General features: G+C 38.9%; 1 protein-coding gene across 1 annotated transcript in view; it reads left to right on the top strand.

The window, feature by feature from the left end:
* Window positions 1-4,939: 4,939 nt before the first annotated feature.
* The window catches only part of PRKCI (protein kinase C iota), a 68,906-nt gene continuing 57,539 nt past the window's right edge, over window positions 4,940-16,306 (top strand). Inside the window, exon 1 of the mRNA XM_007077072.2 lies at window positions 4,940-5,259. Coding sequence (XP_007077134.1) covers window positions 5,159-5,259 — 101 coding nt within the window. The 5' untranslated portion in view covers window positions 4,940-5,158. The remainder of the gene's footprint in view (window positions 5,260-16,306) is intronic.

The raw sequence follows: 16,306 nt of genomic DNA, 5'->3' as shown, positions 1-16,306 counted from the left end.
ATGAAATCAAGCATCCAACTCTTGATTTTGGCTCAGGTCATGATCTTCTGGTTAGTGAGACTGAGCCCTGCATCCAGCTCTGCACTGACAGCACAGAGTCTGCTTGAGACTTTCTCTCTCCCCCCTCTCCATCTCTCCCCTGGTGCACTCACTCTCATAATAAATAAACTTAAAAAAAAAAATTAGTTAAGTAGCCCAGCCTCAGGACATCCTTATCAAATAAGTCAGAAGCTTATCCTTTTCTTACAGATAAGAAAAATGAAGCAAAGTGGTATTGTTCAGTGTCGATAGACATAACTGAGAACTCAATATGGGCTAGGTACAGGGGACACAGTGATGAACCAATTACAGTTCCAGCATTATGAACATGCCAGCAAGAAAACAAACTATGATACTATGCAATGCGTGTGCTATATATGATATATAAGCAGAATGTAGAGCAGGAGTACAAAGAGGAAAAATGAAGAGAATGGGTATGTAATGGCCTAGGGAGCAGAGGTGAGTTTGTAAATGGTTCCTAGAGAAAGAGTGGCATTTGGCCAGGACTGGTGGGGACTGAGCATGGGAGGGCATTTCAGACTAAGCAGAGGATACTATATGTGGTACTATATATACAAAGACAGGACTATGTTGTCATTGGTGTAAATGAGCTTCATTTTCTGTGATTATCAGGGAATATAGACATGAATATTAAAATTCTTTAAGTTCAAAGGGAAGACATTTTATTTTTTAAGATTTTATTTTATTATTTTTTAATTTTGTTTAATGCTTGCTTATTTTTGAGAGAGAGACACAGAGAGAGAGAGAGAGAGAGAGAGAGAGAGAGAGAGAGAGAAGACAGAGTGCAAGCTTGGGAGGGGCAGAGAGAGAGGGAGACACAGAACTGAAGTAGGCTCCAGGCTCTGAGATGTCAGCACAGAGCCCAACACGGGGCTTGACTCCTTGACCGCAAGATCATGACCTGAGCCAAAGTAGAATGCTCAACTAACTGAGCCACCAAGGTGCCCCAAGATTTTATTTTATTTTTTCAAGTTTATTTACTTATTTTGAGAGAGAGAGAGAGAGAGAGAATGAGTGGGGGAAGGGCAGAGATGAGGGAGAGAAGGAGAATCCCAAGCAGGCTCTGCACTGTCAATATGGAGCCTGATGTAGGGCTTGAACTCACAAACCGGGAGATGATGACCTGAGCCTAAATCAAGAGCCAGCCGCTTAACCAACTGAGCCACCCAGGTGCCCCTTAAAGATTTTATTTTATTTATTTATTATTATTTTTTTAATGTTTATTTATTTTTGAGAAAGAGAGAGAAAGGGAAGGGAGAGAGAGAGAGAGAGAGAGAGAGAGAGAGAGAGAGAGAGAGAGAGAGACAGGATCAGAAGTAGGTTCTGCACTGTCAGAGCAGAGCCCAACCTGGGGCTTGAACTCACGAACCGTGAAATTTGACTTGTGCCGAAGTCCAGTGCTTACCCGACTGAGCCACCCAGGCACCCCAAGATTGTATTTTTAAAGTAATCTCTACAGCCTACATGGGGCTTGAACTCAAGACCCCAGCATTAAGTGTTGCATGCTCTACCAACTGAGCCAGCCAGGCGCTTCAAAGTTATTCCAAAAGCAAAACAAGTTAAGGCTAAAACTGCTATATGTCATTCTCTATGGTGTGGGAGTTAATTTGGGGACCCATAACGGAAATAAGTTTGCAAGGCTGGAGTGAAGGGAACACTCAGATAACTTGAAGATAAAGTAGGCAATGTCAATAGGGCAGTGAGAGGACACAAGAAGGGGAAAGAGAAAGTCATGAGGGGTATTGTCAGCTCTCCATTCTGAAGAGGCAAGGTGAATTAACACAATAAAAACTAAACTCTCTCACTAACCACAGCTGTCAGAACTCCACTCAGGAGTTTTGCCGCTGCTCTTGAAGGTTAAATGAAACAATGTAATATTAAGACACTATCACAGGGGACCTGTGTCTACTATTTGTTATCTCATTCACCATTTTCCAAGCAGGTTATTTTTGCCTTACATTGGGACAAGTACTCTTGTGATCACAAAATGAGAAAATGTTGGCCAAAATCTTTAAAATCTCTTAAGCCTGTGGATTTGAGGATTAACTAATTTTTACGATTAAAGTTATTGCAGTGAGCCAAAGGCAGGTTAATTCAGCCTAGCACTCAATGTTTATCTCTGGAAGTCACAAAGTGCCCCCGCTCAAATGATCGGGAATTGCAGTTTAAACACTTTTTTTCTCCTTTTAATGACATTATCCCCTGCTCAATGTAACCACTGAAGAATGCTAGGTTAAGGGCAGCAGGCTTAACCAAAGCTGAGGGTATTAGTAAACACTGTTTCAAGTACAACAGAAAGAAAATGGGCTGTGGGAGACTTGTTCACAGGGTCTACCATTGACTTCACATTTTATATCATTTGATTCTCAATTGAGGAAGAGACCACAGAAATCCAGTAGCAGGATTTATTAGTTGACATAAAGAACATGGCAAACAAATTTTCCTATTTGATCCTGACTGCAGGGCACACTGGTGAGGCTAATTGAGACTGAACATAAAGGTCAAGCTCTTCTGATTATTCTTGTTAGAGCAGCTTAATCTGCAGCAAGGAAGTCAAATTTTCCTAAAGATATGATCGATGCGATGCCATGTTCCTTTTAAACCTTTTTACAGAGTTCTGTGTTCTCTAAGCTAAAGAGATGGCTCAATAGTTGCCAGGGATTTTTGTTGTTGTTGTTGTTACTAAAAATAACATAATTTCTGTGACCTGATCATCCTGTATGCATAACTCTTTGTGCCTTCTGTTTTAATTGCATTACATTGACTTTAAAGATCAATGTCAGAGCACTTCCAGAATGGAAACATGAGGAGCTTCCTATATATTCTCCCCAGTGAAACAACCATAACTGAAGAAAATTATAAATAAAAAGTGACCATTGGCTCAGACAATGGAGCAATTTATGCCCTAGGGCATTGTCAGAAGTAGTGGGGCAATCATTTACCAATTAGTGGAGGCTCACAGTTGGGAGTAATATCAATAAAGGCAAACCAGCCAAAAGCTTTGATAGGAAGATGAGGGAAAGTCAAAGAGAACCTGACTAAAACCACTGTCATCCCCAGTGGAGGGAGGAGGATTCAGGGTAACAGTGTGCACACGGAAGCACTGAGGAGACATCAGAGCCTCCTGCACACTGTGGGGGACATAGACTATACAGAACTAGTCTGGCCAAGTCACTAAACAAATGAACAAGCCAACAACAACAATGACAACAAGCCCTGGAGTCAGTACGGATCAGTCTCCAGAGTTGCTAAAATGGGAACGTAAATAAAATAGTGAGACATACAGACAGGCGATTGGGACCCAGGCACATAGAAAGTGCCATTGAGAGGACAAAGATATTGGACTTAGCAGACAAAGACTTCAAAACAGCTATTATAATTATGTTCAAAGAGCTAAAGTAAACAGTTCTTATGAGTACAAATTCAAAATTCCTCAACAAAATACTAGCAAACTGAATGGAGCAACCTATAAAAAGGATTATATGCCATAACCAGTTGAGATTTGTCCTAGGAATGCAAAGTTAGCCTATGTCCAAAAATCAGTTAATGTAACATATCATATCAATAGAATAAAGGATAAAAAACATGATTATATTATCTTGATAGAAAAAAGGCATAAACAAACCCCAACACTTTTTTTTTTTTAAGATTTTATTTTTAAGCAATCTCTACACCCAACTTGGGGATTGAAATTACAACCATGAGATCCAGAGCCGAATGCTCCAGGACTGAGCTGTCCAGGCACCCCCCCCCCCCCATAGGAATTTTTATTAAGAGTTTATAATCCAAGTTTGTAGCAGCTGAAGGACATCATGCCAGACTAAGTGTCACACCTAACTCTGATGAGTTAATCCTCCAACCCTATTTTATCATAGTAAAGAAAGGTATTACCTTGATTATTCCAAACTTTTCAGCATGTATTGGTACTGGGACTTATGCAGGAGCTGGATTCATGCTACCTGTAATTGCAATATGTGACAGAGCCAAGATCAGTGGAAGGTCAGAGACTAGGCTACAAGGACGGGTTCTTTATATTGTAAACTTTGGTGAGCCAGTGTTTATAGAAAATAAATGCCGGTGGATGGATTGGATAATTATTGTGAACCTGTTCCATGCAATGGCAATATACAAGGGATATTGGGGGCTGCAAAGGAAGAAACGTCGGTCTTCCATCATACCTTCTAGATGAGTTGCCTCCTTTATTACGTTCATTATTACATTTGTTACATATGTTATTAAATTCTTTCCATAAAAGAGCCTGTGCTGAGCCTGTAACCAATGTTCCCCAAAAAGGCACTGTATGATTGAGATGATATATGTAATTGGAAGGGAAAATGCATCAGAGAACAAAGTGTAGATAGTGACGATGCCCAATCATTTCCAGTGACCTCAGATAACCAAGCTCGATTCAGGGTTTCCAAGCCGAATACTCCCGATGGCGTACAAGCTGGTGACACAGTCGGCTAGAAGGGGAGGATGGTTTCCTACACAGAGATCCCCCAGTCCCAGAATCCCACCGGGACTCCAAGTCCCAGAAACCCGCAGGGCAAATCTACCCCAGTCCCTAGTCGGCTGACCGCGGACGCGACCAAGCTAGGAAACCGGGGTGAGATGCCGTAGTCTTTGTCACCTACTGTTTTTCCTGTAGGAATAGGGCTTTTTTACGGAGAACTTTGGCATTTCCTCAGTCACAGCTTCCACGAAAGGCCCCCTCCCGGCCTATCTGATGTGATAGGCAGCGTCTCCCATCCTCTCTCTCCCTTTTCCTAGCCCCTGTAGGAATGGTGCAGCCTGGCGTTGAGGTTCCTTGAGTTGGATCGATGGTTGCGCCCGCCCTCCCCCGGAATGTGGGCCTTTGGAGCAAGCGAGGTGGGAGGGACCCAAGCGGGGAGGCGTGCTGGGCCCGGGCGGCGGGAGGAGCCGCGCGGTTCCGGCTGCCCTGGCACGGCGACCCTTGGGTCCGCGCCGCGGGCGGAGTGGACAGGTAGGCAAGCGGCAGCCGCAGCTCTGGGTGAAGCTCGGGTAGCAGAGTGCCCCACGGCACCCGGCGCGCACCCCGCACCCTTGGCCTCCGGCGTTCAGGCGGGGGAGTAAGGAGATGCCGACCCAGAGGGACAGCAGTACCATGGCTCACCCCATCGCAGGCGGCGGCAGCGGAGATCATTCTCACCAGGTCCGGGTTAAAGCCTACTATCGCGGGTGAGTCTCCCAGAGTAGGCGTGGGAGTGGGAGGGGAGAGGAAAGGCCCGCTCGACTTGGACTGGAGGAGGGGAGGGTGAGGGGCTGGAGATGTTGTGGGCGGATTGGTCTGGGCGGGCGACTCTGGGGACTCGGGGTGGGTGACCAAGTGATCCGGGGAGGAGCAAGGGGCGCTAGGTTGGGGCACCCCACGGTGTGTTGCAGGGCGCCCGGGAGTCGCGCGGCTGTTGGTCCAGATTAGGGTCCCAGGGAGGAGCCTTGGAATAGAGTAGGTCCACCTGGTGGGTTCGAGAGAGACTCGCCTGCTAAGAGATTTACAAGGACTTTACGTCATTAAGGCTGAATGTGTTCGGGCTGAGAGTTGATTCCGAGTGATGCCTCAGTTAACTGAGTTTGCTATAGGTTTAGAAGACAGGACTACTTTAGTTTGCTGGCCCTTTTGGTTGTCAGAAGGCCTAAAGGCTCTGGTTCTCAAAGTCAGGTTTACCTTCATCGTCTTAAGTTCAAGAAGTGTATCTGGATGCCTGTGTATTAGACATAGGAATTATTATTGAAGAGTAAAGTTGATGGGTTTTCAGGGATGTGCATTAGGTACGTATGTCTTGCCGAGATTAGTTTATGTATGTGTAAATTAAAAATTTGTGAACGCTTCTTTGTCAGTGTTTCATCAAGGACCATTTGATAGGGTGAGATACTGCAAAGAGAGAAGAGGACGAACCGAATTTTAAAGTCTATGATTTTTAGTCGTATTTTTACATAAGTTCTAACTCCGGTGCTTACCAGAAATAATCCAGTCCTAATATCGTTGTATTAAATCATATTCTATAATCAGTGCCCTGAAGTATTCCCCTTCCCTTGAATTAAGTCGTGGTTTGGAATTTGAGAGAATTCTATTTAGGAGCATTGGAAAGGTGAAATGTTAGTGTGGGCATGAAGATTTGAAACTAAGGGTTAACAGAAAACCTGATGGCTTGGGCCTGTCTTACTGCTTGTTCAAGTAGAAGTAAATTGCTTTAAAAAAAAGCCTCAAGCACTAGGAGGTTAAAACTGCAATGCATACTTTTACATTCCAGAGAGGATCAGTGAAGATAGCAAACTTTCAAAATGCCTCTCTTGTTTTGATTTCAAAGGAAATAGAAGCCCTAAAACGTCTTATTGATTCGATATAACAACTTACTGGTTTGCCTGCTGCCATGCAGCCTCTGACCTCTTGTTAGCTTGACTGTCTTCAGCAGTAGTTTACAAGAATTATTTAGGAAAGTATCAGTGTTTTTGCTTTTAAATTGATCACAGAGGTCTTCATTTTAAAACAATACCAAGAAGTGTGTGTATGTTTTTTTTAAAAGTTTGTAGTGGTCATGAGAGCTGTTTTGACTTGAGTATGGTCAGCTATGAACTTTGCACTGTAGGGGAGAAAAGCTTTGCTTCCTTTACCTTACCTTTAATTTGATAGATGAGATAGTTCACTTTCCATGTTATAATGTCGACGGACAGCCCATGAGTTGTTAGGTACAGAGAGTAAAATATGTGGTATGTGTTTCTTTTTTTTAAAGGTGTCTGATTATTGACAGTTAAAAAAGTTAAAAATCAGCATACTCACATGGTGGGAATGTGCACACTTTGTAGATGTATAAATTAAGTTCCATCCCATCCTTCCAACTTTCAGAGGTATACTGTTGACAGTTTATTTCTGTTCTACTGGAGGTTGTCTTTATTACTTTAAAAGTTATACTTCTATTTTGTGATTCAACTTTAGATAGTACCTATTGATTCCTTTCTCTGAAGGATAAGACATTGGGTGAATACTACCTTTTGCTTGCCCTTCTCCTGATTGGTACTTCTCAATTTTTAATTGTTAAACTATTGTTTTTAGTTTTCTGGTTTACCTTTATGACTCTGACAATACAAAATTCTTGTCTTATTAAATTTAGATAGTTCCCAATGATTCCAACTATGCAGAAGAAATTAGTGCTTCTTCCTTTTTGCCCATTTTTATTGGTTTGACAAATCTAAATAGGCCTAGTTAGTAAATTAAAATCATTGTAAACTCCTTTGGAAAGAAATCAAAGTCTGCTATATTTTAGGAATTTAAGTGTCATTTTTTCTTGGCTTATTGCTACAACTGTTTTTATAAAAGAGAATAAGGACATATAACCCTTTTAGTGCCTAAAATTTTCCCAAGACATTCAAGTTAACATTTCGTTGTTGTTTTTTTTTTTTTAAACCTATGCATTTTTGCTAAGGAATGAAAGAAAAGCCCTTGCCCATTAGTGCTTCTTATTCACTGAACGCTTTCTAATAGTGCCTTCATTTCAAGCCTTATTTAAAGACAACATCGGCATTCTCTAAATTGTACCAATTTCTGTCCCCTGAAATTAAATCTGTTAAGATTATATGTTTATTAACAATAGTCTAAGCTGGTGGTTATGATATTACATAGTCAGCTGCTCATTACTACAGATGAAACTAAAATGAGTCACCAGTGAGGATAGCTAATAAACAAGTTGGCTAACTAGAACACCTACCTGCTTTTTAAGTAGAAAATCCTTCCTTTATGTCAAGAAATGTAAGGACAATCTGCATTTGAAAACGTTGCTTTTCCTTCAGATCTTGTGAAAGGCCATTATCAGAAAGCTTTCTCCTTATCCCCTTCTAACAGTATTTCTTTCCAGTGAACGTTGAATTTTGGAATAGCCAGAATTTTTTAGTGAATACATTGCCTTCTTTCAGAGATGTGTGTGGTGTTGTCATTCAGTTAAATTTGTTCTTAGTGCAAATGTGATGTCTCCCTAGATATAACAGACATTTAATTGGATTTTTTCTAGTTTTTAAGCAGGAGATTAATAGCATTAAGACACTGATTATATTGAAGACCACCTAAGAGTGGCTCTGTGACGGCCCGTACACCCTTTTTTCCTTGACACGGGAGCTTGTCAGTGAGTAGCTTTCCTTCAATCATTAGCTAGTAGTGTTAGGAGGAAGAGAAACAGGTTTTGTTGGTTAGTGATAGATTGCTATTTTATGGGCTTATCCTTATATTAAAGTTACTTGATATTATGGGATAGAGTTTAACAAGGAAATGTCTGGACTCCTCATTTCTTTACATCACAAATGTGTGGGAAATTTTGCAAAAAGGTTGTGAAAATGCTTTTTAAACCACTGCCATTGAACAGTTACAATAATCTAGAGGATTCTTTCTGTGAACATCTGCAAATAGAAAGAGATTAACTACTTGTATATTTGGAATGTATAGCTGGTTCAGTGAAGAAGTATGCAGGATTTTTCTGTGAACAAGTCTTGGCAAGACTTGTTTTTAAAAGTATTGCAAAATAATTTTAGCAATATAAAGTATATCACTATAATGTTCTAAGGAAATACAAATAGTCTCTTGAGTTGGAAGTTGGGGGAATGTTAGTTACCGGTCCTGGAGCTTCTGGCCTGGCACCGAACCACAGGACAACTGATCCATAGTTTTATCAGAGAAAGAGAAAGGACTTGGTGGCCTGGTGCCAGAAACCAAAACAGCTCTCTCAGAAATTTGAATCAGGTAACAAAGAGATAAATTGCTTGTTAGCAGTGAACACTGGAACTGAAGAGTGAAGGGAGAGGTTCGGGAGGCCAAGACTGACCATGTACAAACGGCAGGTCTGAGAAAGCAGAGGAGAAGGAAGCAGTTCCCTGTAGAAAAATTCTTCCTGGAGGTCCGTGAAAGCTTTCTAATACGACTCCCAACCCTCTTGTTAAGGTAACTTGAGTGTTTGTTGTTTTATGGTTGCAGTGAGCATCATTAAAGCCTGAATTTTTAAAATTCCATTCTTGCTTAGGATTTCACGTAAAGTGTATTTAAAGTCACTTTAATAAATATTGTTGGACACCTACTGCCTACTATAAGGCAGGCACGTGGTACTAGGGTGGGCACAGAGGATGTAAAGGTGGATAATACACGGCTCTGCCCTTGAAGGACCGTGAGACTTATAGGAGGAAAGATCTAGAAGAGCTAATAAAGGAGTGTGTATGTGTTTATGTGTAAGGTATTTGCAGGGTTGGATATTGGGGAGGTGTTTGGGGTAAGAAAGGTAAACCTTCCTAGAGGATGAACTGTTTGAGGCTTTTAAAGGATAAATAGGTTTGTCTAGTGGATGAAGATGTTGGGGAAGGGGGCATTCCAGGCATTGCACAACCGTGTGATATATTTGGGGAATTCAGATCAGTTTAGTTGTTAGTGCCATAGTCCTTCCTTATTAGGACATGAAGTGTGAAGCTGGCACTGATAAGAAGTGAGGCTAAGAAGAAGGCTCACAGGCGCTACTCATGAAATTCTTGAATATCATACTTTGGGCTTCGGACTTTTTCTCATTGGCGGTTTTAAGTCAGAGAGATATACATACTGAGATTTTCATATTAGAAAGGTCAGATTTGGAACCAGTATGGACTATGAATTAGCAATGGATGAAGACTGATTTGGAGGCTTTGGAAGTAGTCCTGGTGAGAGATTCAGAGGAGGAGAAGAGGATCTGGATTGAATGGCAATTTTAGGGAGTAGAATCCATATGAATTACAGATCGATTGCCTGTGGGGAAGAGAGAGGGAATCTGACAACTCTTAGGTTTCTTATTTGAGAGAGACTAGGGAATATAGAAGGAAGAGATTAGTGAGAGGAGGTAACTCATTTCCTGGAACAAGTAACCGAATTTTTAGTTCATCATGCTTTGGGGACATCCAGGTGGAAATGGCCAGCATTAACTGAACAGTCATTTATTGTGTGCCTGCTGTGTGTCCTAAGCCCTGTACGTGACAGCTAACCTACATAGGAATGTGGCTGAGAATGATGATTGAAACAAAAATGCCACCAGTTACCAAATGCAGATGACAAAGACAAGGCACTAAAACTAAATTTTAAAGATACAGACGTACCTAAAATGGAAAGTTTCCCTTGTAGCTTCTCACCCCCACTTCCTAATGGTAGCCATTGTTAACAGTTTGGGGTATTCTACATTATATTAATATATCTATAGGTATAGATATGGATACACACATACCCTTTTATTTTTCAAGTGAACAGGTTCATATTTCTACACACATTTCTGCAACTTGATTTTTTTCATTCATGATCATCTTTCCATGTTAGGATAGACAGGGATAAATACATATGTAGAGAGTGATCCGCTTACTTTTTATAACTGATGTATAGTGTTTTATAGTATTGGTACACCATAATTTAATCTTTTTTTGTTTGTTTAACGTTTATTCATTTTTGAGAGACAGAGAGAGAGCATGAGTGGGGAAGGGGCAGAGAGAGGGAGACACAGAATCCGAAGCAGGCTCCAGGCTGTGAGCTGTCAACACAGAGCCCAGTGCGGGGCTCGAACTCACGAATTGCAAGAACATGACCCGAGCTGAAGTCGGACGCTCAGCCAACTGAGCCACCCAGGTGCCCCCATAATTTAATCTTTTTTACTGATTGATAAGCACAAAAAGTTGCTTTCATTAAATCACTATTTCAAATTATGCTAAGGTGACATCCTCATATTTAATATGTATTTTTGCAAACATGGTCCAAAATTTGCCTGTTTTAAAACTTGACCCTGTCCTCCAAACACTTATCAATTTACATTCCCAACAACAGTTTACAGTGAAGTGTTTTCCTTTTGTTCCCATTGCACATTACTGGTCTTTAAAAATTTTCCCAATAGAATAGGCAACAAATGTTAACTTTTTTTTACAACTATCTTTTTATACATACTGATCATTTTTATTTCCTCTGTGGGTTGTTTATTCATATCTTTTGCCCAGTTGTCCTCCTGGATTCTTTCTCTTTTTTTCATACATTTATTTGAAGGGACATTGGCATGTTGTCTGTTACAAAAGGTGCCAGCATTTCTCTAACCTGTTGCTTGTCTGGAGTTTTTCATTTTTATTTAATCAAATCTGTCGTTTTAAAAATTTCTTTATGGCTTCTGGGTTCTCTTAGGTAAATGTACTTCTCATTTAAAAATACTCTATTTTTATGTCTGTTATGCAGCTTTTCAAGTGGTTATCAATAAATCTGATATTTGGAGGTTTTAATTATTTGTGGTGTATTGATAGAACTTAATTTCTTAAAAAATGTATTCTAATACTGCTATTGAATACGTTCTTTCGCCACTGATTTGAAGGACAACTTTTTTCTATACTAAATTTCTCAGATGAACATAAGTACTTTCTATTCTGTTTCATTGATTTTTGAGGAGGAATGTGTTTTTGCTTTGGTTTAATTATTGTGGTTAATTTTGATATATGTTATGGAAAGGTCATTTCATTAATTTTCTATTTCCAGATTTTCTTGGCTATTCTTACACATTTATTTTGTCTTCCAGATCAGTTTTTGAAGGTTTTTGTAGGTTTCAAAAAAAAAAAAAAATCTTATTTTGATTTGGAATTGCATTGAATTTACAAGTTAATGTCAGAACTGATAGTTTTATAATACTGAGCTTGGCCTTGTAAGTATGTGGCATAATACCTATTTATTGATTTTTTTTCGTATTTTTCAGTAAGGTTCCTGTCCCTTAGATCTTGCACATTTCCCATTAAATTTATTCTTAAATGCTTTATAATTTTGTTGCTTTTGTGAATGGGACTTTTATTCTCATAGCCTTATTTTATACCATCTATTTTTGAATATTTAAGTGGAACTGGTCACCTTATTCTAATTCTTAGTTAACTATCTTAGAATTTCTAGCTAGATAATATCATCTGCAAATAACAGTTGTGCCTCTTGTTTACTATATATCTCACTTCTTTTTCTCGTTTTTGTTTTTTTTTTAAGTTTATTTATTCTTGGAAGAGAGCGAGCATGTGCACGAGCAAGAAAGGGGTAGAGAGAGAATCCTAGGCAGGCTCCATGATCAGTGCAGAGCCCCATGTGGGGCCCGATCTCACAACCGACTGAGAGATCATGACCTGAGCTGAGATCAAGAGTCAGACGCTTAATCGACTCAGCCACCCAGGCGCCCCCTTTTCTTATCTTAACCATTGCCTGGGTTTTCCAGTGTTGAATTTTAACAGTGAACTTTTATCTTAAAATATTATCAATAATTAGAAAAATTTCACAGATTATCTTCAAAGATACCCAGGCTCCTTTCATCTCTTTGATGTATGCTAAAGAGCATAGAAAGAGAATGTACCCAGTTGTGCCAAGAACTGTGATAAGTGTTTTGCCCTTATTTGTATTCATAACAATATTCAGAGGCGGGTATCATTATCTGCATCATATCGATGGTAACGCTGAGGCTTAGTAAGCCACCATACAAAGCTGAGTCTTACCCTTCAGAAAAATTTCTCTTTCTCCTTTTACTATATTGATGGGGCTTTTAAAAATCACTTTTTTGCTTTATTGTCAAATTCATATCTCACAGTTCTTTTTGAGCCAATTTTCTGTCTTCTTGATCATTAAAAAATAGAACTTGCTTTATGCCTGTCAATGAATAACAATTACTTTGAGGAATGATACTGTGATTTATATGAAGTCTCTTTCCCCAGAACCTTCAGCCTAGTGATTTTACCATCCATGGATAATTCTGCCTAAATCTCTTATATCAGTGATTACAAATAAAACTTTTTTCTGTTTATACTACATTTAATTTTGGAGAAAAGCTTATTTTGAGATAGCAGAAGGATTGAACTGGTGGTTCTTTTTTCAGGTTTATTTTTAAGAGCAATTTGTCCTAAGGAAAAACTTTAGATTCTATATTTTAGAACATAGGAACATAATGAATGCTTAAAGCAGTTTGTCTTCTGAGGCCCAGTAGCAAAATTAAAACTGCCTTTTTTTTTTCTTTTTAAAAACTTCAGCTAAAACTATATCTAAATTTTCCATTTTGGGAATCTTTGTGGTGAAGCAGAATATATTCTGTCAAAGACCAGTGGTAAGATAATGTATGCTAACACTGAAGTTAAAACCAGAGAAAAAAAATCTTTCATGCATAATTTGTTTTATACCTTTAGAATGTAATGTCTTTATTTTGCAGCTCATTTTTAGCTTTAGTGCTATAATAAGAATCTGGTGTTTGTGGAGGGTATGAACATGGTGCTTTCTCAATTACTTAGAGAAGTGTTTACATAAAACTCCCTTAAATGTTTTAGTTCCTGGAACTTAAGGAGTGGTCATTGATAAAGCATAACTCCTTCCCCGAGTCTCCTTAGGATGTTTGTACTTATGTTTTTTTAATGATTATAGAGATGTTTTTAAAAATATTTGTATGTTCTGATAAATGTTTTTTAGTTCTTGAAAAATAAGATTTCTTAAAAATCTGTATTGTATACAGACATGCTTATGTATGTGTTAATTGTAACTCCATGTGGACCTTAATAAGAAAGTCATATTTTGATGATGCCAGATGCTAATTTTTTTTCCCTTGCATTCAAAAAAGATGTCATCCTTGTACTTTGCCAGAGAACTTCTATGGAAACCTTTCCTTCTCTTCTGACTTAATTCTAAAATATAATCTCCCAATCCTTATATCCCTTATACTAGTAAACTTGAAGGTATTTTGAAAGAAAAATTGTTGTAAGGTAAGGATGTTAGAAGAAGGAACTATTTTATATTTTTAAAATAAAATTTTAAAATATTTGAAACAATTTTATTTATAAAAAGTCATTTTAAATTGTTTTACATTTTAGGGGTGTGTTGATGGCTCAGTCAGTTAAGCATCTGACTTTTGGTCTTGACTCAGATCATGATCTCATGGTTTGTGAGCTCGAGCTCCATGTCAGGTTCTGGGCTGGCAGCGTGGAACCTCCTTGGGATTCTCTTTCTCTTTCTGCCCCTCCCCTGCTTGCTTACAAGTGTTCTCTCTCTTTCTCTCTCTTAAAATAAATAAACTTCAAAAAATTGTTTCATATTTTATTTTTTTATTAGAAAGCAAATTTTATAATAAAATCATACCTTTATATGGTAGAGAAATTAACAATATACCATTCAGAAAGGTCTAAGTACAGAGTACATCTTCTTTCCATCTGTAGTCTCTCCTCAATTCCCAGTTCCACAACCTAGAGTTAACTACTTTTAAAATTTTGTTTTGTTTTATTATATCTGTTGATAGATATGAAATAAGAGGAATTTAGTACTACTTGCCATTTCTCGTGCCTATTTTTAGTTCTTCTAATAGTTATGTTTGTAAGTTAAGTAATGTGCCTTCTTCTGCTTTTGTTTTTAATTGTGGCTAAAAAAAATTAAATTTATCATCTTATCTATTTTTAAGTGTACAGTTCAGTAACGTTAACTATATTCACATTGCCATGCAACCAATCTCCAGAACTTTTTCATTTTGCAAAATTGAAACTGTACCTTTTGAACAATTCCCCATTTCCTCCTCCCTCCAACCTCTGGCAACTACTGCTCCAATTAAGTGGAGTCATACAGTATTTGTCTTTTTGTGACTGGCCCATTTCACTTAGCATAATGTCTTCAAGGTTCATCCATGTGTCAGAATTTTCTTGCTTTTAAAGGCTGAATAATATTCCTTCATGTTTATATATCACATTTTATTTATTCGTTCCTCTGTCAGTAGACCCTTGGGTTGCTTCCATCATTTGGCTATTGTGAGTAATGCTAGTCCGAACATGGGTGTACAAATATCTGTTGGAGTCCCTACTTTCAGTTCTCTTGGATATATACCTGGAAGTGAAATTACTGGACCATATGGAAATTCTATTTTGAAGTTTTTGAGGAACCTCCATACTGTTTTCTATAGCTGCTGAACTATTTTACATTCCCACCAACAGTGCACAAGGCTTATTTCTCCACATCCTTGTCAACACTTGATAGTCTCTGTTTTTTTGTTTTTGTATTTTTTTTAAAGTAGCCTCCATGACCAACGTGAGGCTCGAATTCACAACCTGAGATCCAGTCAGATGTTCCACCAACTGGGCCACCCTGGCGCCCCTGGTTTTGTTTTTGTTTTTTTGATAGTAGTTATACTAATGGGTGTGAGGTGATATTTCATGATGGTTTTGATTTGCGTCTCCCTAATGATCAGTGATGTTGAACATCTTTTTTTATTTTTATTTTTTAAAAATTTTTTAACGTTTATTCACTTTTGAGAGACAGGGACAGAGCGCGAGCCAGGGAGGGGCAGAGAGAGGGGGAGACACAGGACCCAAAGCCAGCTCCAGGCCCTGAGCTGTCAGCACAGAGCCTGACACGGGGTTTGAGCCCACAAACTATGAGATCATGACCTGAGCCAAAGTTGAATGCTTAATCAACCGAGCCACCCAGGCACCCTGAACATCTTTCCATAGGCTTGTTAGCCATTTGTATATCCTTTTTGGAGAAATGTCGATTCAAGTCCTTTGCCCATCTTTTATTTGGAATATTTTTTTTGTTTTGTTTCTTGTTCCCTGCTATTTTTAAATTATTGGTTTTAGATAGAGTGTTGATTCTCCGCTAGGAAAGAAACATTTTGAATTTACACTTTTACTTTCTCTACATCTTGATTTTTCTTAGTAATTTTTATATTATAAAGGTTTATAACATTTTTCTTTAACTTACAAATTTTTCTTTAAAGAAATGAATGCTTATGTAAGTGTTAAGCACTTGAAGAGCTAAGTAGTATGATTAGATGCTTAGACAAGGAAAAGTAATCTTGTGTCAATAAAACTTTTCTCTTTTAACTTTTTTTTTTTAACGTTTATTTATTTTTGGGACAGAGAGAGACAGAGCATGAACGGGGGAGGGGCAGAGAGAGAGGGAGACACAGAACTGGAAGCAGGCTCCAGGCTCTGAGCCATCAGCCCAGAGCCCCACGCGGGGCTCGAACTCATGGACCGCGAGATCGTGACCTGAGCTGAAGTCGGATGCTTAACCGACTGAGCCACCCAGGCGCCCCAAAACTTTTCTCTTTTAAAGGTTCCTCATAACTGTGTTGTTTGGGGCTAGTATGTTTTCTCAGTCACTTTTACCCATCTGTTTTCAGTCATCTGCGATTTTTCTTATGCTTTCTGGTCTGCTGCTGGTGACTTTTTTGTTTTCTAAGACTTTGATAATTTGTCATTTCAGTTATCTGTTGTT

This window comes from Panthera tigris, chromosome C2 (assembly GCF_018350195.1).
Source record: "Panthera tigris isolate Pti1 chromosome C2, P.tigris_Pti1_mat1.1, whole genome shotgun sequence".
Lineage (NCBI taxonomy): Eukaryota > Metazoa > Chordata > Mammalia > Carnivora > Felidae > Panthera > Panthera tigris.
The sequence above is the reverse complement of the archived record's forward strand: the minus strand, read 5'-3'. Positions and strand labels throughout refer to the sequence as shown.